At 44.2% G+C, this 21,337-nt stretch overlaps 1 protein-coding gene across 1 annotated transcript in view; it reads right to left on the reverse strand.

Annotated features, from left to right (window-relative positions):
* Positions 1–14,809, reverse strand: part of LGR4 (leucine rich repeat containing G protein-coupled receptor 4) — a 74,312-nt gene extending 59,503 nt beyond the window's left edge. The window contains exon 1 of the mRNA XM_063160532.1: positions 14,377–14,809. Coding sequence (XP_063016602.1) covers positions 14,377–14,561 — 185 coding nt within the window. The 5' untranslated portion in view covers positions 14,562–14,809. The remainder of the gene's footprint in view (positions 1–14,376) is intronic.
* Between the last annotated feature and the right edge of the window lie 6,528 nt (positions 14,810–21,337).

The raw sequence follows: 21,337 nt of genomic DNA on the forward strand, positions 1-21,337 counted from the left end.
AACAAAAACCCCCAAACAAACTAAAACAAAACCAACCACCCAAACCAATCAAACATGGCCATAAACTAAAACATGAAGTCCCACTGAGGTAGCAACATGAGCAAGTCCTTCTCTACATTGAGGGCAGCTGGGTCTCCCTCTGGGTACATCCAAACCCCATCTGGGCACAGACCTATGCCACCTGCTCCAGGTGACCCTGCCTTGGCCAGGGGGGTTAGCCTGGATCATCTCCAGAGATCCCTCCAGCCCTAACAGTTCTGTGGAAAAAAATGAAACCAAACAAACGCCCCCAAACTACTCAGACATCAGAGGCACTCACAAACATGACTATTGGTTAGGAATTGCACCCCAAACTGGACAGTTGTGCTAACCAAACTTAGTAAAACACACAGCTCTGGACTTCTGGATTCTGCCCTAACATGAATAAAATCAGTAATATTTACTATTGCTGACACAACAATATAAGCAAATAAAAACTTAGTGTATTTTCTAATTTTTAAGGAAAATATATACAAACATGAAATGGTCCACAGAAACCCTCTACCAAAAAGAACACATAGCCCTCACTTGCAACTATAAAAAAGAGGTCAAAGAAGCTCTCATTACTAGTTATTTCCTTGAAAAGGTTAAGTTATCTCTTCAGTTTAACTTTGTTCTCAGTATTTAAATGACTACACTTCTTTAAAACCAATCAGATTTTAATCACTAAACTGTCAAGAAAAAAAAACAGCTTACTTAATGCAAATAGAACATTTCAAGTATTCACATGAAAAACAAACACCTACCACATTGACTACCTGGTCCACGCTCCTTGCAACAGAGATTAAGGCTTGTCAACTTTGATCATGTACATAGAATCAATTTTTACACAAACACACCTAATTCATGTGTGAGTGAAAAGAAGCAATCCACAGAAGGCAAAACCTGCATGTATTTCCAGCTTGCTTATAGACAGAAACAGTATGTGCATTTTCCCAGCAATATGCATTTTACAGATGAACTCCAACAAACAAACTTGGCTTAAGAACATTTGTCCCTCTTGGTTATCTCCACAGGACGAGCATGGGCACATTTTCACATCATCACAGCTATTCTACAGCCAAGGAAATACACCTCTGCTCTTACCTAAAGACCACTGACCAACATAAATTCACATGGAAACAACTAAAATCGATACAAGGTGAGCAAAACGTACCCTTGCTAAGCTCTCTTAATAACATGATCTGGTTTGTCTTGCTCTTGCTTATTTTGAAGAAGTCAGGTTCCTCCTACCTTGAGAGACTGAATTTTACTGGCTCAGTAAACCAAGGGCAGTAAAACTTGCCACACAGCCTGAAACCTGCTGCTAACACTGACACCTTTAAGCTATTGACACCCTGTTTCCTCATTACCAATTTAATAATTTGCTTCCATTAACACACCCATTTTTCCAATTTATCAGCAAAACTATGAAGATAACATAAAAAAAAAAGAAATTAACACCCTGAAAGTTCACAGAGTGAAAAGGGTTCCATTGAAACTGGCAAGCTATTTTTAATGCAACAAATGAAATTATGCTCTGCAAATACAGTGTCAGATGACACAATAAATAACAATCTATCTTATATTCACTACCCAATCTAAAAAGTGTAAAGCAGATGCAGTGATTTATATTAAATTTTAGTTGAGGGACAGGTGATCAGATTAGAGATTTAAGAGAGTACCTTAGGGGAAAAGGTGAGGAAATGGGCAAAACATGATTTTTGAGCAAACACAAAGAATGAAGAAGGCAATTTTATTTTAAAAGATCTATAGCTTTGTCAAGTTAAAACAGTTTCTTTTTTCACATACAAAAAGATAGTAAACTTCACAAATATTTACTGCCATTAACAGTAGAGTTAAGTGATTATTCCATCTTAATAAGAACACTAAATATTCAAAGGTTCAAGACAAATGGAACCTTTTCCTGCTCTTCATTATATTTACCACAAATTAGTTAGATATAAGGACTATTTATAGTAACCATAGTAGAGTGAAGCAACCATCCCTTACATATCAGACTGTATCTTGTACAGCATATAGATTAATTAATGAAACAGCTTTCAGAAGTAATTCTGTACCACTCAGCTCAAGAAATTCTCTAACTACAATTGAATTAAAATAAAAATGGTTTTGACAAAGAATGTATGCACTTTGTCTAAGGCATTTTCTTTTATCCATACTATGTATTAAGAAGTTCATCATGGAAAGCAAGCAGAAGGCTATAATCCTGAGAAATTTCCACAAGATTAAATATGTATTTCTTTGCTGCCACAGGAGGAATCTGTCTGGCAGCATTGCATCACATTCATCTCATAAATACATTTGAGTACTGTATGGCTAAACAGCTGCCAGTAGAAAGCAATGGTTGAATGAATGGATGTTATTAGGTAACCTGCATGTCTTTGTACCTGCAAATAGAGTATTGAAGGGCAGAGTGAACTGGTGCTTTCCTGATGAACTCACAGGGCCTACAGCTCAGGGAGAAATCTTTAGAACTTGCTTATTCAGTACATCTAGTCGTTTACTTTCTGCACATGAAGCTTAACATGCTATTTAAAAGGTATAATTTATGTTTCCAAGACAGCTCCAGGCACTGCCTTGTTTGGAGCTGCTTACCAAGCAACTATGTTTCTCCAAACAAACTTATGAGCAGAAGGGTAAAGGGCAGTAAAGGTAATTATTGGAAGGAAATCTCTCCCTAGGCCAGAAAAGAATAACTAAACTTGTGTGTGTTAAATCACATGGAGAACTGGACACTGAGATAGTTGAGTGTAAGTGATAGCAAGACTGATCTAAAATCTTCTTGAAAAGAAATTAAGGCAGACATAATATAAAGTGGGATTGTGTAGGCAACACAAAGGCAATACTCCCAAACTTCATTCACAGGTCTTTGCATAAACGTTCACATTTTCACTTACACACACACACTCCCCACAGCAGAGAAAACCTACAGTAACCCAATAATTAAATGAGTGTGCTGAAACCTAAAGCAGTTAAACTGCATTCTGCAATCCTGGATTCAACACAGTTTACTTATTGCTTATTAATTTCTCCACAGATGTTATCTTTGTAACAGCTAAAAAAACTTAAAATACAACCAAGATTTTCAATGTTTAAGATGCTTCTTGTGCTTCATTCACCACCTTGTCTAAATGCATGCAACCTATGGCAATAAGTGTGCTGAGTTTCCAGCCCAGTCCTTCCCCAAGAGCCCTGGGCTACTCTGTGAAAACTGAATGAAAGGTATTTGCAGTGAAAAGCTGCTAAAGAAAAGCTGTAACAGAATCTCCTCCTTCCAAGGAGGTTGTACACCTGGAGAAAAGAGCCTTTCCAAGGCTGCTGCTGAGAGGATGGCAGCACAACAGGGCCTGTTTGTGCTTTTACCTGCACATGCAGTGAGGCTCTGCTGAGGCTTCTTGGGTGATCTGCACATGTTCTCTGAAATTATCCCATGTTTTATCTGCTTTAAAAATACAAAGCAAATAGGGAGCGATATCCTGTATTTCTAGCACACTGTGCACTTCAGAGACACCTAAACCAAAGGCTGACTATTTCATAGAGACAGGTTAAGAAGTAATCCCATTTAAGGCTGTGCTTGTCTGTTTGAGCTCCCAAAGGAGTTAAGCAACATCTATAACATAGACAGATCTTAAGGCTTTCCCGACAGTTCTGCAGATATGAATTGTTAAGATATCTGCTGTCAGCCTCAAGAGAAGCATCTGCTAGCACTGCTCTGCTGCAGGAACCTGCCTCCTTTACCGAACTTTAAAATTTTCTAAGTCACTCACTCTAAACTCTTGTAGCAAAGCCCTTAGATTAGGTTGCCAAACCAGATATCCACGTGCTCCTGCAGATCTCCAGTGATGTACAGCAGAGCTAAACAGAACTCACCACTACCATACATCAGGCTTCCATTTCAACACAAACACAGCAGGGTTCAAATCCCAGGGGAGGGTGCTACTACTCAATGGCTTTTCTTTCTTTAAATTAGAGATGCAAAAAACTTGTAAGGCTGAAAATGGTCATATGCAAAACTACCTCTACACTTTGCCTGTTGATTCACACTGAGATTCCTAAGTTCTCTTAAGAAACTACTTTTCAATGTGATAGTTCAAGGAAGGCACCAACAATTAAAACTTATTCAGTACATGGGACAACAGTAGGCACTGTGTAATTCTTGTTCTCTTTCTCAGTAACAGCACAATGCAACTAATGTATCCTCTTTGGAAAGAAGTGGATTTTTTTGAAAGAGGTACATATATCATAAACACTGTAGAATCCTCAGCTGCTCCAGTACCTCTAAAGTATATCTACTGATGGGCACTTGCAGGCCAGAGATGAAACACAAGCTGCCTATTCCCACTGAAGATGCCAAAGGACAAACTGGTGGGAAAGTCAATTTGAACAGTGAAGTGGCCAGCAGTATCAATCCTGACCTTTTTATAAAAAAGTAATCAGACTGGGCACCAAATTCAGTGAGGCAACTTCAATGACAAATGGCACGAAGGACAATTTTTTTAATTTTTACATTATTATTCTGCTATTCTCTTTTCTTGATGGCACTGAACCAACCCAGACCAGGTGATGCACCTTGCCTGAAGGACATAGGGAATATATTTGGTGAGGCAAATACCAAGGGTATTTGAATATTTATCTGATGTTTGTTACAGAATTTCTCACATTGATGCTTTTAGACAAAAAAACCCCCTATTTTGTGTAAGTGAAGATACCATCACAGTGCAAGCAGTCCTACTCTTAAATGAGATTTCACGTATATTATTGTTTTCATGCTAGCCTCTTTTGAATACACAGACTTGTTTTACGGGCGTGATTACTCAGGAGAGTTGAAGAGTTTTAAGGAGGAAAAACCGGTCTTGCTGCAATACTGCAAAGTATTCTGCTGAAGAAGTAAACAACTGCCACTTATTATACCAAAAACAAATTAAATCCTTGCTTAATCCTCTTGAACATTCGAGATATTGTTCATTTTTGGTCTGAAAACTAGAGACCTGCCTTTGCAGTAAGCAGGTTACAGAAAAAGAACATGCAAACAAACTAGTTGAAATTTCTGAGAAAAATGTCAAGAGCAAGTAAATTCTAAATAAATGACTAACCTGATATTGAAGAGATATAATGCCTCCAGCAAACACTTAGCCATAGTAACACAGAGCCAGATTTGCCCTTGCAAAAGACATGGATTTTCTACACCCAGCAAGACTCACACTAGGTTCTGTAAAATATTAACAGTTTGGTCAATATTAGCCCATCCACTTCCATTATGTTTTTTTTTTTAATTCAAATGTTAAGGCAAATAGCAGTAAAAAATTTCCAAAAAGGCAGAAGCCTGTGCAGGCCCAAATCATCAGTAACTACATTCTCAGAGTAGGACTCTTTACAATGAACCATTTCCCTTCTCTCTCCCCAGCTAATTCCAGGAATGCCACCAAGACCCCAAGAGGACACCCAGCACAGTGAACATTTCATGTCTCAATGGAGCAGCTACTTGAGTGAAACTGTAAATAAAGGAGATGAACCAGAAATATGATTATGTATTATATAAATAAATGATTATGTAGGTTACTGTTGACAATGGCTTTGCAAAATTCCCCTAAAGAATGTGTAAGCAACCATCTTCCAAACAGTGCAGGGCTCCTGGCAGTAGGTTAAAGGACTCCTAATTTGCAGGAGCAGCTCACAGAACTGCTGAGAGCACTACTACAGGCATGTCCCCCAGTCTGGGAAAGGTTTCCCCTAGCCTAGTTAAAAAAATCAACATATTTCTAGGGCTTCCAACCACGGCATCCGAAAAAGATGGCAACCTCTTCACAGCTTTTACACACAGGAGTGGAGTGAAGGTCAGATGCACCAGTTCTGCCATAGGGAGAGCACCATGCATGTTTCCAGACACAATGTCCCACTGCACCAGAGAGGGTCTGCACTCCAAAGTCACAGGTTTCAGTCTCTTCACTCTTCCAGATGAACAAACTACATCTGCTACTAATCTGGGTCAGCATTTAGAAAACAGCAAGGAAACTCCTCCAGTAAGAATTATTTTTAAAATAACATGAGACTCAGTTTTAAAAAGGACAGCCAGGATATCCCATGTATCAAACTCTAATAACAAAGAAAGGACTGAGGTTATACAGCACCAACTCCTTCTGACAGGCAAGGGGCAGCCAGCTTCCCCAAACATCCTTTCCTGCCCTGCACCATCTCCTCCTCCAGCAACAGGAGCTACTGTCCTGCTTTCCTGCCACAACCCCAAAGCCCTGAGTGCAGGAAAAACAAATCCTCCCTTTACAAGCTAACACAGTGCCACGTCCTGTTTGGACAGAGGGAACAACATTTGCATTTTGTGCTCTGAAAGGGGAAGCCATGGGCACAGGAGACACCAACCCCAGGTACATCCCAGCAGGACCCACGTCTGCACTCATGTCTTCTGCATCTGCTGAACACCAAACACAACCCCCACAGCGCCCAAATGGTTCACAAAGAAGCACTGCACAGTATCACACCCAAAAGGATGAAACACAGCCACAGTGAGCTGCGCTGCATGGTCTCTGCAATACACTGCATTACTGCAATGCCAAACCAGCACTGTTCCACATCTGGGCTTTCCTGTGCCACCACTGAGCAGTGCCAGGCAAAGCACAAGAGCTTCAGCAAGAGCTGAACTGCTCCCAGCAAACTTAGCAATGAGCCCCCGGCTGTCCAGCCCCGCGCAGGGCTCTCCAGGACGGGATGAAGCAGCCCATCTGTTCTCACTGGCAGGGACATGGCTATGAAAGCACAGCCATGCTGCTCTCCCCGCTGGGCACTGGGGCAGGCTATCCGTCTGGAACCCTGCACGTGTCAGCAAGGTAACAGCAAAACCCTCCAGTTAAAATACATTTTCAGAGAGCAACCTTACCAAATATACAACTGCATCTGCAGCATTAAGCTAAATTAAATAGGTTTAGGCCTTCCCTGAGTACCTCTGAAACTGCACATTCATTTATGATGTGCAATTTCAGAGGTACACAGGGAAGGCCTAAACCTGTAACTGTTTAAAAGTCCAGACACATCTGATTAAAAGCTTTAGGGTGAAAAATACCCTTGCAAGACCTAGCATTTTACCACAACTGGTTGGAGAGAGAAAAGGAAGAGGCACATCACTTTAAAAGAAAAAAAAAAAAGCCTTCATATTTTAGTAAGAAAATGTTTAAGTGATATTCTTATTTCCCAAAATCAAACATATCTCTGACAGATGTCAGACCACAGTCCACCAGGGAATACCAACATCACCTGGTCAAAAATAGCTATCTGTATTTTTAAAAACATGTTACCATATCGGCTGACATTATGCATAATGCCCTAAGTTGGCTATTATCCATTCAAATTCAACAGCAGTTCTCAGACACCAACTTTAAACTGTTATTTTTGAGATCACTACAGTCCCCTCCGTGGTTTTGTAAGAGATGTATATCATCATTGTGCCTTCAAATTCTTGGTGAAGCTGAAATACAGATTTCCCTTACTCTCTGAGCAACAGGAGTACATTTTTGGGAAGTGGAAAGTGCTGACCTTGTCACAATCCTGTAACAGTTAAATCATTCAAGAGTGAAATAAAATGGATCCTGCTATGTCAAGTATGTATTTTAAAACAAATTACACACGATTTGAAAATATTGGAAACTTTCAGTTCCAGTGAACTTAGCACTTTAAAGAAAAAGGCAAAAAGGTCAACTATTTTGCAGGTATATCACAGGCCATTTTTTCATTGTTTAATTATACTTCCCAGCTACCCTTATATCTACTGCTGCATGTTTGTCCAATTTGGACATACCAGCTTTATTTGGAACAAAAGTGCATGAATCTGGGCGTGATTCTGAAGAAAAGCTCTCAGACATATTTATAGTGAGGACAGTATTTACACAATAACACCAAGATCTTCCTGCTCTCCATATGAGCTCCTGTGACAACCATCCCTGCACACAATTCCCCACCAACACCACCAGCTGGCCACCTCTCAGCAAAGGAAATACCAATTGCTACCTCCACTTCTTCAGCAGGGCTGTGCAGGGCAAGAGCAAAGGAAATACCAATAGCTACCTGCACTGAGAACCAACATCACATGACTGAAAAGCTCTTTTCAGACCAAAGCTTGAGAACATCTTACCCCAAACCGCAACAGTACCTGAAAGGCAGACATGAAAAACTACAGAAGTGTATTTCTCTGTAGCAAAATCCTAGGTCACTGATGAAGCAGATGGTGAATCTACCAGGTGGAGAGGATGGCCAGGGCCTCTAATCCATGACACACTATTGAGACCTCTGTAAACAAAGGGCTTGTAGCATTTAAAACTCTGCTGCTTCAATTTACAAGTTTCTTCAAATAGGAATGGCTGCTTCTGCTCTACCTTAGTCTCCTATTTCTAGGATCATACAAATCTCTCTGATTCTTCCTTAAGCTATTTTTAACATTCTGCTTCTTCCATGGAGAGACCCAAACCCACAGTTTGGCAGCACAGAGCTGCTGCCTGAAACACCCTCACCCTGAGCAGAGCAACTGCTGCCATGCAGCTCCAGCAGCCCTGCTGAAATGAGCCAGTCCCATCCACCTCGCTCCCCTGCTGGTTTTAAAACAAGGGCCAGGCAAACCCAGGCTGTGGGCAATCACCCCACAAAGTAAACACAACACCAGCTCCTACCCATTCCCAAAAGAGGCTCATCTTTAGGAAAAAAGTTTTAGGAAAGGCCCAGGGGTGGCTGAGAGGAAGATCTCTGACATCCAGAGTTAGTCCCAGAGCCCTGCAGCCACCATGCTCTCTAAAATGTGATATGGGTGCTTAGCCCTTCGGAAATCTAGGCCAGTAATTTTCTCTGGGTAAATAAGAGCTTGTGTTCTGCAAAAATTCCTGGCTTAGATGTAGAGTACAAAACAAACAAAGATCCTTGCAGAGGAGGTTTTTTTAGTTTTGCTTTGTTTTTTAGTCCTTATATTACAGCTTCCATATTTTCCCTCTCAAGTAGATAGTTACTAGCAAATTCCTCTCAAGAACTGAAATGGTATTTACCTCCTTACTAGCATAAGCTTGATTCTATGTTGCAGACTTATCTTAGTATTTATTCCCCAAAATCACACTTAGAAGCCCCTGCCAGTACACATCAAACAAGAAATTACATATGATACAAATGAGCTCGGTGTACAAAATAAATGCCAAATACCTGAGAATTACATGCTATGGTAGAGTGTTGGGGGTTTTGGAGGGGGATAAACACTGAAGAGGAAAACACCAAATTTGATACCAACAAAAACATTAAAAAGGCAAAAATATTTAACACTGAAACACCAACAGCTTCACTTTGTGTACACTACCTAAAAGCATCTACTTTTTTACAAGACTGACAGATAAATTGGCCAGCTTAAAATGAAGATAAAGACTCCAACCCTTGGGTGATATATGCTGGAAAGACTTGCTGGAATCACTGAATGTTCACCAAACTGAAATACTCCTCCTGTCTGTGGGATTGCATGAGCCTGTACAAATGTAATAGTATTTCTGCTGACTTACAGGAATATTCAAATTGAAATGACATAACCATGTCTTTCTAAAAGAAGTATGGAATTACTACTTGCCATCACATCACCAGTAGGTAGCACAGGCAAATGAAAAACTAAATGGTCTACCTGCAAAACCTTCACACCTGCAATTAGATAAGGCTTTTCTACCTCAGAAGAATTGCAATCATGCTACATTTTCCAGACTCAAGGTCACATCTGGACATCTTCACTTTTCACCACAACAACTCTACCAGACAGCATTAACAAAACCCAGCCAGGTCCTTCTATACTTAGACATCTGACCAGAGCAGTACACTAAATATCTCTATCTATCTATCCAGATGTATCAGAAGACACCTCGCACCTCCCTACTACGTTTTATCGCCATTCTACAAAAAAATAACAGTGACGGATAAAAAGACAAAAAAAAAAAAAAAAAAAAAAAGGGCAAGCTCTGCTCACTCCCAAACAGAAACACATCATTTTGCCATTTATACACAGAGCAAGCGATCTCACTCAATATTGAGAGCATGGAGGTAGCTCCAGAGCATGTATTCCAAAATACAGATTAACAACTCTCTGTGATTGCTGAAGCAACCTCTAGTGAAGAACAAGTGAAAAAAGGATCTCAACAAGTGAAAAAAGGATCACAATCTCATAAAGCTAGTGCACAACAGCACACAGAAATACAGCACTCTTAGGTTAAATGGGCAATAAAACCCAAAAGATCAAGATGACAATTTCATCCTGAAGATTTATCCCCTAGTCTAGGGCAGCCAGAGCTCCCAAACCCCCCAGCCTTTCACACTCAGAGAAAGCAAAATTAAAGCAAGGGATCCTACCCTTCCTTCTTGTGTGAAAATACACACAGGAATCATTAGAATGAAAACTATCTGTATTGTTTTCTTATTTCAAGTGCCTAAAATATAATAGCAGGCACCGACAAGGGGCTGTATTCCTCATGGTTGTCAGGCAAGACCTAAGTCAGCCAGGCCCATAGAAGATCTCTCCAAAAGTAATTATCTAGAATTCCTTGCTTTAATCTCCTGCACAAGACTCATACAAGTATCAAACCTTCCAAACTGGAATGTGGATTCTCAAACTGACATCCATGAGGAGCTCAAGCACATATGTATGCCTCACCAAAATTTCCTCTCACTAGCATGAGGTTTTCTGGAACATGGCAAGTGGAACACCACAGCAAAAATTAGGAGCGTGCAGCATTGAAAAAAACCCAAACAAAATCCATTTTCATATGCTTTATATGGTGCACAGGCACCACTTACTCATATCAGAAGGATGGTGGAGCCACAACTGACACCAAAGGAGGCTTCAAGCACCTGCTGCTCCTTATTGCTCTTCAGCCCAGCCTTTTATAACCTTCAGCTTGAATGCCCTGCCCCTGTGTGCCCTCTGCTCCCTGTGTGATTGCTCAGCACCCCTGGGCACCCCATGGCTCCTCACCTTCAATAGCATTCACCTGTCCTGCACAGCTGGAGACAATTGGGGATCAGCCACAGCCCCACTCCCAATCACCACACACTCTGTGCCTACAACGTGCACACACTACAGTTATTTTGCAACCAAGCAAACTGAACCTTCATAAACAGAAGAACTGGCACATGGCAATTAAGAGTTACATAAACACCTACCTAAATTATACAAATGGTTGCCTACAGTAAAACTATCAAGCATTTATCCTTGCTCATGTCATCCCAACTCCCTGTGAGCTCGTCCCCATCCATGCCATCCCCTGAGAAAGGTCTGACCTGGTGCTGTCATCTGTCTTTCCTGAGCACTTGTACATGTCCCAGTAATCTCTTCACTGAGCTGACTGCAGCTGGGACAGCTTTATTCAAATTCCACCTCCCAAAGTTCACCAAGGACTCAAAAGCAGTGACCAGATACTCCATCTTTTTGAGCTGCTCAGTCTGAGAGAATTACCCTCAAGAGATCTCACCATTCTCTGGTAATCATATAATCCCCCACTATCACACCAGCCCCTCTCTCCCTGCTTTCAACCCACCACAGTAAGCAAGAGGCAGCAGGGGATCAGTCTAGAGCTGAATAAACAGAAACAAGGAATGGGAAGGATATTCTGTAAGGATAATCTTGAAGGATCTACAGAAATCCCTGTCTGACCATTCATGGCAGCACCTGGGAAGTTAGGCTAAATGGTTAGACTTAACACAAAGAAATTAAGACTTCAGGAAAACAGAACTAGTAAAAATTAAATACTGGGTTCCTTCCATAATTCTCAACTGCCTTGGAACTCATTCACTGCCAACTTCAATTGTGAGCAGCTTTTTTTCTCTCATGGCCAAAGCAAAAATCTAGGCATACCTTTGCTTTAGTATCACAGAACATCACCTGTAACACTCTTTCAGCCACCTCTGTGCTATAGGCTCTCTGCTGACATGGCTATAATCAAAAACTAGCCCAGCAGCAATGCTGAGGGGCTCTCCTGACATCATTAAGGTGCCTGACATAAAGCACAGAAAAGTTCTCTTCTCTTCACATAGCTAAGGTGCTTTGCCATGAGACAAACATGTCACATAGGAATGTGATTTTATTTTTGTGTCTTCTTCCACACTAACTAACTGAGCATCTCTGGCAAAACTATACATTGTCCAGTCCAAGCAGGTCAGAAGTGAGTTCCTCATTGTCTCCAAAACTGTCTTCTACATACCCTAAATTCTAGTGCCCTCACTACAAGAGAGACTGGCTAAGCTCAGAAGCACCAAGAAGCCATCAATTATTTTCCTTCTGTAAACAAGGAAGCAGGAACTGAACGCAAACAGGGATCAGAGTATCCTCCACTGCCACAGCACCAGGTTCTTCTCAAGTTCAAGAAAGATTCTTCTCAAGTTTAAAGAGCATAAAATCAAAAGCTACAAAAATTCATTCCAAAGCCCATTTCAGTGTGCGCAGGCCTCCTCTCACTTTAGCCATAAGTATCACATGCCTGTGTGAAATTTCCCTGCACAGTAAAGAGGAACTCACAATTTGCTGTGTGAAATTTACCTGCACAGCAAAGAGGAACTTACAACTGGCTGTGAGAAATGTACCTGCAGAGCAAGGAGAAACTTACAAAATTAAACTCTCCAGCAGTTTTCTCTCTAACGGCTGTTGGCTATGGCAACCTGTGCCCATCAGACAACTTATGTCATGTTGCAGACACTCAGGGATGCACCAATCTATTTTATTAGACAGCCACACAATCTAGGAGCCATAAAATCTTATGCTTAAATGCAGCTTTTGCCAGAGAGACTTCAAGCACCTTATTAATTTCAGCAACTTCCCTGTTTTATCTGTGAAGAGAAGACTGTTTAGCAGTAATGCCAAGGGTTCATGATGGCAGCGTCTAATTCCCTACCCCAAACACTCAGAAACCACCATTTCTGCCACAGGAAAAACACCACAAAGCGAGGTCCCACTTAACACCTTATAAGCACAAAAAAAGGAACAAAATATTTAAGCACAGATAACAACTGAGACCAGATGCAACTTCTACCATTCATCAACTAGTACACAAGAAAAAAGGCCCAGTAATCTTTCTCCACCCAGCCTGAACAACTAAAAGAAACAATCCAAATATGTAGGAGAAATTGGAAACCTTCTCCGTAAACTAAACACCCAGTGTTAGTATGAATTAGTATGAATCAGACTCCCTCCGCATATTAAGCGTGGGCAAACAAAGAAATAAAATAATGCAATTTTCCAAGGCATACACCTCTGCTGTGTTCTGACAAAACAGCAATTCAGTACCGATGTGAAACGTCGCACTATCGTTTGCCGTAGTGTGCTGTATGACATGCTGTAAACACGGCAAAGCTTTAGTAATACCAGACTTGACCACTGGCCCATACCAGACCTTGCTCCACCCTGAGAAATCTGCGCTGAGAAGTGGGGCAAGACTGACAGGTTTTATTGTGAAACTTAACAGGTTTGTGGATTAGCAAAGCTACCGTATTGAAAGCTGCAAATCCCTCGCCGGTCATGTCTCTACAGAACCGTGCTCATTCCTCAATTAAAATTTTATTATTAAAGTTACCAAAACGCCACACAAGACCTACCAGTTTCTGCCTGTTCTACAACATTATCATAGTACAGGGGATAAAATGTTTTGGTTTTCTTTAAGAGTTTGTTTTTCGTCACTCACGAGCAAAACTCGACCACCCCCCGATGTTGGGCTATGCTGTTTTTTTCCAAGGTTCCCCTGTGCTTTACCATCGTGAAGATTTCGTAAAAGCGAAGGCACGGTATTTAACCAGACTTACGCCGTTCTTCGGGCTGAAAATGCCTTTAACTTTTGAGAGCGAACTGACCAGCAATGGCAACCGGTTTCTAGAGAAGATCGAGGAGAAAGGCGACCCGGGGCGCGGACGCACGCTGAGGCAGGCACACACATACACACACACACACGCGAGCGAGGGCAGCAGCTCCCCCCCGCCTCAGGACGGCACCGGCATCGACCCGGGCCCCACCGAACCCCCGAGCCTCGCCTTTCACCGCCGCAGCTCCGAGCGGCTTCCTCCCAGCCTTTACACCGCTCCCTTCGCGCTCGGCCGGCTCCCCTCGGCCGCCCGGAGCCGCCCCAGGCCCTGCCGAGCTCACCTGCCCCGGTAGCGCCGGGCCCTGCCCGGAGGCCGCACCGCGGCTCGGCCGGGGAGCGCGGCGGCGCCAGAGCCGGCCGCGTTATTAGACCCGCACCGCAGCAACCCCCGCACACCACAATGGCCGGGGGTACCGCCGCCGGTGGTGCCTCCCCCCGCCCGGCTACCTGCTCGCCCGGCCCGGCCCCGACTCACAGTGCGTGCGTGAAGGCGCTGAGTCCCGCGGGCACGGCCGCAAGCCCCCGCCCGGAGCAGTCCACGCCGCGGTCGCCGTCGCAGCTGCACGGGGCCGGGCAGGGCGGGGGGGACGCTCCGCCGCTGTGTCCGGCCCAGCTCCCCAGGCCCCAGGCGACGAGGCCAAGCAGAGCGAGGCACCGCATCGCCGACCCCGCCGGCCGCCCAGCCCCCTCGGCCCGGCTCGTCTCGGCCTGCGGCTCTGCGCTGGCGCCCTCCGCCTACCGAGCCCGGGCGGCCGCCAGGAAAACGTATAAAAACCCACCAAAAACAACAACGACCAAAAAAATCAAAATAAAGGGGCTCCGTCCGGCGCGGCTCCGGGGCTGCCTCAGCGGGAAGTCAGCCCTCCGCCGTCTGCCTGCCCCATGCACAGCCCGCAGCGCTGCTCGCCACCGCTCATCTCAGCCGCGCAGGCAGCGCTCGGGGGAGGCCGTGCCGGTGGCGGTGCCGGGCCGGCCCCGGGGGCTCCGCTGGCGCTCCCGGCCCTCCCGGAGCTCGGTCCTGCGGCTGCGGCGGCTCCGCGCCCAGGGCAGAGGTGCGTATGCTAATGAGACGGCCGCACCCGCGCTCCCATTGGAGCGAAGCCGGCGCGGGGTGGGGGATATGCAAAATACGGCCGGGCCACAACCAACGGGCGCGAGGGGCGGGGCCGGCGCGGGCAGCCCCGCCCTCCACCCCGGCGGCCGCCGTCCCCCGGGGCCGCTCCCTCACGGCGCCGGGACCGCCGGGAGCCCCAGGCCCAGGGAACCCGAGCGAACGGGGCACAGCCGCGGACGGGCCGGCCTGCGAGCCGGGGCAGCGCCGGGCCCCGGCACCTCAGGACACCATTTCTAGCCCTGGCGTTGCCGCGGCAGGAGCGGGCGGGCGCCTGGGCCCGCGTCCCCCCGCAGCCGGCAGGCGCTGGCCCAGACCGGGCTCAGACAATGCACTGCCGGAGATAAAGCCGCCCCGATCGGGGCCCAGGAGCAGAGGATTCCAGCCGGCATGGCCCACCCATGCCCTGGGAGGGAGCACGGGGGCCGTGCCGTCCTGCTGGCCCAGGGACACAAAAGCACTTCTCACTGCTGTTCCCAAAGCTGCAGTGACTGAGCACAAGCTCTGCTCAGAACCGACGTGCTGTGAAAGAGCTGTTCCCTTCCCACACAAAGCACTGCCGTGGTACCTGGCTGCTGTACAGCTCACACATCGCTACCAAACCTCTGCCCGTCTGCCTCCTTTTCTCCTAACTACCTTAAAAATAGCACTAAACAAAACGGAAACCCTATCTATCTAACCTTGTCGTTAGTGCCCTCCATCCCCTGACTTTTTTTTTAAATGCTTTCTTTTGGACACTTCTATCCTGCAGCCACCACCAGAAATGAGCCTGTTGCATTAGCTTAGCTCACTCACACACCATGCCCCGCACACAATCACTGTTTTTCTCCCAGATTTACCCTAAACCAGGACAGAGTGTCACAGCAGCCCTTGGGTAACCTCTCAGTGCCACCCGCTCTGAGCCAGCAGATCTGGCTGGAGAAAGCCCAGCAGGGGCACAGGCTCATGCTCTGGTGCACAGCCACAGCACCTGCTTCACATGTTGGGGCTGGATGCTAAGCCCAGCCCAAAAAGCCCCCAGACCCCAGCAGCTAGGCAGGAACCCTGAGGAGAGAAGACAAAGGATGCTGCAGATTCAATGTGAATGTTTGTTGTGCTTCTAAATGTTATTTACTTCTTACCTTGGGTCTACACAGTCACACGTTGTTTGATTTGTTGCTCCACTTTGTCCACTCCTGGTTGGCAGCTCTGTTTTGTCCACCAGGCAGCACACATCCTTTTCTTACTCTAATTGATAGAAGCTGCAAGTGTCATTTCACTTGGGTTGACACCCCTTTGTCTGTCAGCAACTCTTCTTCTTACATCATCAGCTTTTTTTATCCCCAAAGATGACCTTGTTCTTTAGTTGCAGAAGGTCAGGCTGGTTCATGTAGTACATGCCCACTTTCCTGTGGATATGATCCCACAGGGTCAGGCTGGTTCATGCAGTACATGTCCATTTTCCTGTGGATATGATCCCACAACAGCCTTCTGTCCATCCTGCAGGTAAATAGACAGAAGCACAGACAGGGCTCAGTAGCTGACAACCTGCCCCCGCCACAGCAGAAATGGGCTGAACCCCACCACCCTGCACACACAGAGCTCTGCCAGCTCCCCTAAAGCCAGGAGCAGATCTGCAGTGGTAACTGAACCTCAGTCCAAAGTCCAAGCACCTGTCCAAGTGTGTCACACGGCCTGGTGGCACTCACTTCAATTTCCTGCAGTTGCACATGAAAAATCCTGAATACCTGCAAATAGGTGGTAAGGCAGAGAGGCCGGGGATGAGGCAGGCCCCATCACACAGTGCAGAGCCAGTGTCCACAGCACCCCCGGCCAGGCACTGCTGCTCAGCCAGGAGTTGAGAGCTCATCCCTCACACTTCACCTTCCAAGGGCTGCCTGTGACAACACTGATGTCCCAGAGGACACCCCGTGCAGGGCTGAGGTCTGTGCTAATCACACCTTTCTTGAGCTGACTGAGGTAAAGGGAAAAAAAGCAAAAAGTCTTTGCTTAAAAAATGGTCACTTGGTGAAAATTAAAAATCAGGCATGTCAATGGTGGGGACCTGAAGATTTAAAATTATCTGTGCCCAAGAAAGTACAGTGCACGGTGAGGACTCTAGGACTACAGACCCTCCAGCCACCACCACCCCCATCCCCTACATTTCTCATTATTTTTCAACTTTTCTAAAGTGTTTCAACCCTTCTAAAAGTGTTATGATTAATTTATCTAGTTGCAAAAATGGTTATTTTCTTGCATTTAGGAATCCTGTTCCTGCTGCACTGATTTTACATGAACATCATCACTTACCTGTGAAAAAGTGAGGTCCCTTTAATAACAGGCTGTGTGCTTGTCCCATACCTTGTGAGAAATATGAAGTTCTCAAAGTGGAAGGTACCCCTGCGTGCTATAAAAGTACCAATGTTTGCTATAAGTACAGATACTGGGTTATCTTTTGTCATCCCTGGCTGCTCTTGGCAGAGAAATGCTGCTGTCAAAGCCATGTTGTTCTAAGAAATGTCAGGGCCAAAGCCACCATGCATTCATGTCACTTTCTGTGCCTGTGCTCAGGGATAGCAGAGGAGAACCAGCAGCCAGAGCAGAAGGGGAAAAAAACTCAAAGGAGTTCTCTCAATTTCCTGCAACAAAACAGATCCAAACCAATCCCCACAAGAAAAAGTGACCTTTTTCTTCTACTACTGGCAAAGAAAAATAGCAAAACACTCGCTCTGCAAATAGTCTCACTTCACTAAGCAAAGATAATGGGAGCAGAAATGGCCCTCGGTGCCTGCCTGGATTTTGGAAGACAAACAGTAGCATGGAGTTACTCCATACAGCAGCAGTGGTACCCTACAATGCCCCCCAGAAGTTCTCTGGACAAAAGGGCCCTAGTAAAAGCAGAATAGCAGAGCTTTTTTATTCTTTTTTTTTCCTGCATGCTTTGAAGCACTGCAATAGTCTAGCTTTTCCTCCCCATCCTTGCCTGATTTCAAATTTTCTCTTTCTTTTAGCAGCACCACTTCAGATTTCTTTCCTTAGTGCAGCTCTCTGAAGTGGCCACATTTGACACTCCTGTCCTAGGAGCAATCCACTTCCCCTTTTTATCCAGCCAATACTGCTTCCAGTTAGTCTGGAACTCACACTGCCAATTAATACTTTCCTTAGTTTTTCAACCTCTGCCTTGCCGGTACTGAGGGATCACTGCTCTCTTCTCCATCAACAACTCCAATTTTTCTCACTTTCTGCTTAGGCAGACACCTGCTTGCAGGCATTTATTGATTTTATTTTCCTTTATAAATAAAGCCCTAGCATTTTCTGTGAAGCTGGCTTATTTTTATAAGAAAGATCTACATGCTAAGACATTTTTAAGCTGAAAAAATATGGCCATATTTTACTAAATGGCCTATTTAACAAAAAATTATACTGTGGATTTTGAAATTACCATAATTTAAAAATCTAGTCTGAAGCAATCCTTAATATCACAAATCCCAAGAAGCATCCGCCAAAATACAGCATAAGGCAGCAATTAGCTTATTAAATTAAAAAAAAAATAAAAAAAAAAAAAAACTTGCAAAAGAGAGAAAAATCCTGAGGTGTGCTTTAAACAAGGTGAAGAAGATGAGGGTCAAACTATCAAGTCAATAAAAAAATTATATAAAACTAGCTCATTTTGGTTGAGCTGTGGAGAAACTATTTGGTGGAGAAACTATTCTCTGTTCCTCTTCAGGGAAAATGGGAAGCACCATAAACTGATTTATTACTGCGAAACATCTCCAGGATTTGATGCCTGATGTACAGGCACAGGGCTTTGAAACTTGTGTCAGACATTTGGTAAAAAGGCATCAGGAAAGTTTGAGAGACATAGGGGGAAAATACCAACATGGCGTTTTTTCCTTCTATTGCCACAGAACTGTTCAGCAATGTACCTATTTCTGACAAAACCCCACTTCAGAGACACAAATTCATTTGGATTGAATGGGAGTCCGAAGTGGAAGAGCATGCAGATTAAAACCTGAAACACGGACACAAAAATAAATACAAAGTTGTGGTAGACTGGAGCATCAGAACTCCTGCTGCTAGAGCTGTGCCATGAGGGGATGGCAGGAGAATGGGAATGTGAAGATCATAGACGTGATAAAAAACTGTTTTCCTGTAAGAATTTCTTAGACTTTACAGAAAAAACAGGGATTTGCATGGAGGTTTTAATTTCTAAATTGGGATAAAAACAGAGTCAGTGTGTTAGTCCTGCAAGGTGAGCTGTTCCACACATCCCAATTATCCTTCATCAGAAATGCTGATGGGGCAGGATGTGCCCCAAGGGCTGTTCCCCTCCCTAAGGATGGCCCAGACCCGGTTTAGTATGCAGATGTAAACACAGAAATGTATCCAGTTTAGAGCAGCTTTAAATTTTATCTGTCTAGTGATGAAAATAAGCTCCAATGGGCTGGAAATGGAGCTGAAGGACTCATGCAAACTGTGAAAGAGGCATCACAGCAAAAGCTCTGCTGCTGTTACTGAGCCCCACACTGCAGGGAAATTCAATTAGCACTTGGATTCTGCCTCCACAGTGTGCTGGCTTTGGCTGGGGTTAAACCACGCCACCAGGAAATTTAAGTTATGCTGGAAAACATGACACAGAGCTGCTGTGTGTGGAGAAAGAACACTCTGGAATACATGCACTGACAAAGCAAGCTCTCTTTAAAATGGAAGTGCATTTCTTGACTCAAAAAAGGTTGAAACTTTTACTCAGGTGAAGTAGAACTGAAAATCACTTCAGGAAACAAGTGACAAAAGAAAGGCTCAGTCAAGTTCAAAGCTTTGTTAAGAAAATTAAGGTAAAAAGCCTAACCTTGGTATAGCATAAATAGAGAAACAATTTAAAGCTTCAGAAAATTTATTGGAAAAAAAATTATTTTGGTAGAGTCAAAAATTTGCCCAGAAAATTTGTTTCCCAATATCTACTTCATGCCTCTGTAAAACAAGAAAAACTAATGAGGACAAGCAAGACCACAAAAATCCACAGTTTAGAAACAGCACATGTAGAGTGAAGGGAAAAACAGACAAGTTAAATAGAAACCTGAGAGAAAATAATTTTAAAATTGCTTATGAATAAATATCACACTTCTCTATGTAAACAATGCTTAACTTCCAATGGTAGTGTCTCTACCACCTGTCCCTGTGCATGCATTACCTCGGTGAGCCACAGCAGAAAGTGTTTTGCAGTTTGGCCTGCTGATTGTATCCTTGCTCCATTATTCCTAAAGATGCCTCTGAAATGCAGCAAGCAGGGCTGCCAGCAGAAATGAGATGTTGTACCACAGCTAAAAGAGAATGACTGCAGGCAGCTTATTCCAACCTTCTGTCAATTGGATAGAGCAAAGCCAAAAGAGAGGACAGCTCAAAAATTTGTGTGGAGGGTTGTTATTTTTATTATTTTGTTCTTTTTTTGTTGTTGGAGTTTTGTAAACCTAGATGTGCCAAGCCTTCTGCTGTCTAGAGTTCACTCTGGAGTTTCTCGTGTGTTCCCCTTGAAAAAAGAGGGACACAGTAATAGCATCATAACAAATTAATTTTGTCTTGTCACTCTAACCCATCAGCTGAAATTAGGTAGCTATACAGGAATTAAAAAGCAACTTAGGACAAAACTACTGGAAATTAAATTCAGGGTTCAGTCCAATATTCATGTCAGTCTGTATTCTAGCTACAAAGTTTTTGTAATAAAAGAAGAGGTTTTAATCTCACCCAGTCCCACCCCCTGCCGCAGGCAGGGACAGGGACACCTGCCACCACTGCCCTGGTGGCACTTCTCTTACCGGAGGGGCAGAGGCACCTGCACAGCTGCGCTGGGGATGGGATTTTTTTGAGGAGTGGGAAAGAAATTGTCAGCATGCATCTGTGCAGACTTATTTTAAACCTTTGGCTACAAATAAAATGCCCAATTTACTCACCCCTGCCCCCAAAAACCCCAACGAACCACACAAAGCCAACAGAGGTGAGGAGTACAGAACTTGTTTTACTTTCATTATTTTATCACTTGATACCTGACGCGTCTCTAAAGCAATAGGAAACAGTAATGCATCAAAGCCTCAAATTATTTCTAATCTAATGTTAAAGGGCAGCTTTATAGGTTTTTCAAATGATTAGAACTAGCAATCTATTTTATCCTAAGGCCCACTGCTGAGTACAGCACACATCACACAGGACACCATCACACACAACATGTCACCAAGTTCCAACCCACACACAGTAACACCACACCAATTCAGGAGGCTGCAAGAGTAACACCTGAGTAAGACTTACTCTGCAGAGTAAGACCTCACCTCTTCAGAGGGCAGCAAGGGTCAGT

This window comes from Melospiza melodia, chromosome 6 (genome assembly GCF_035770615.1).
Source record: "Melospiza melodia melodia isolate bMelMel2 chromosome 6, bMelMel2.pri, whole genome shotgun sequence".
Classification (NCBI taxonomy): domain Eukaryota; kingdom Metazoa; phylum Chordata; class Aves; order Passeriformes; family Passerellidae; genus Melospiza; species Melospiza melodia.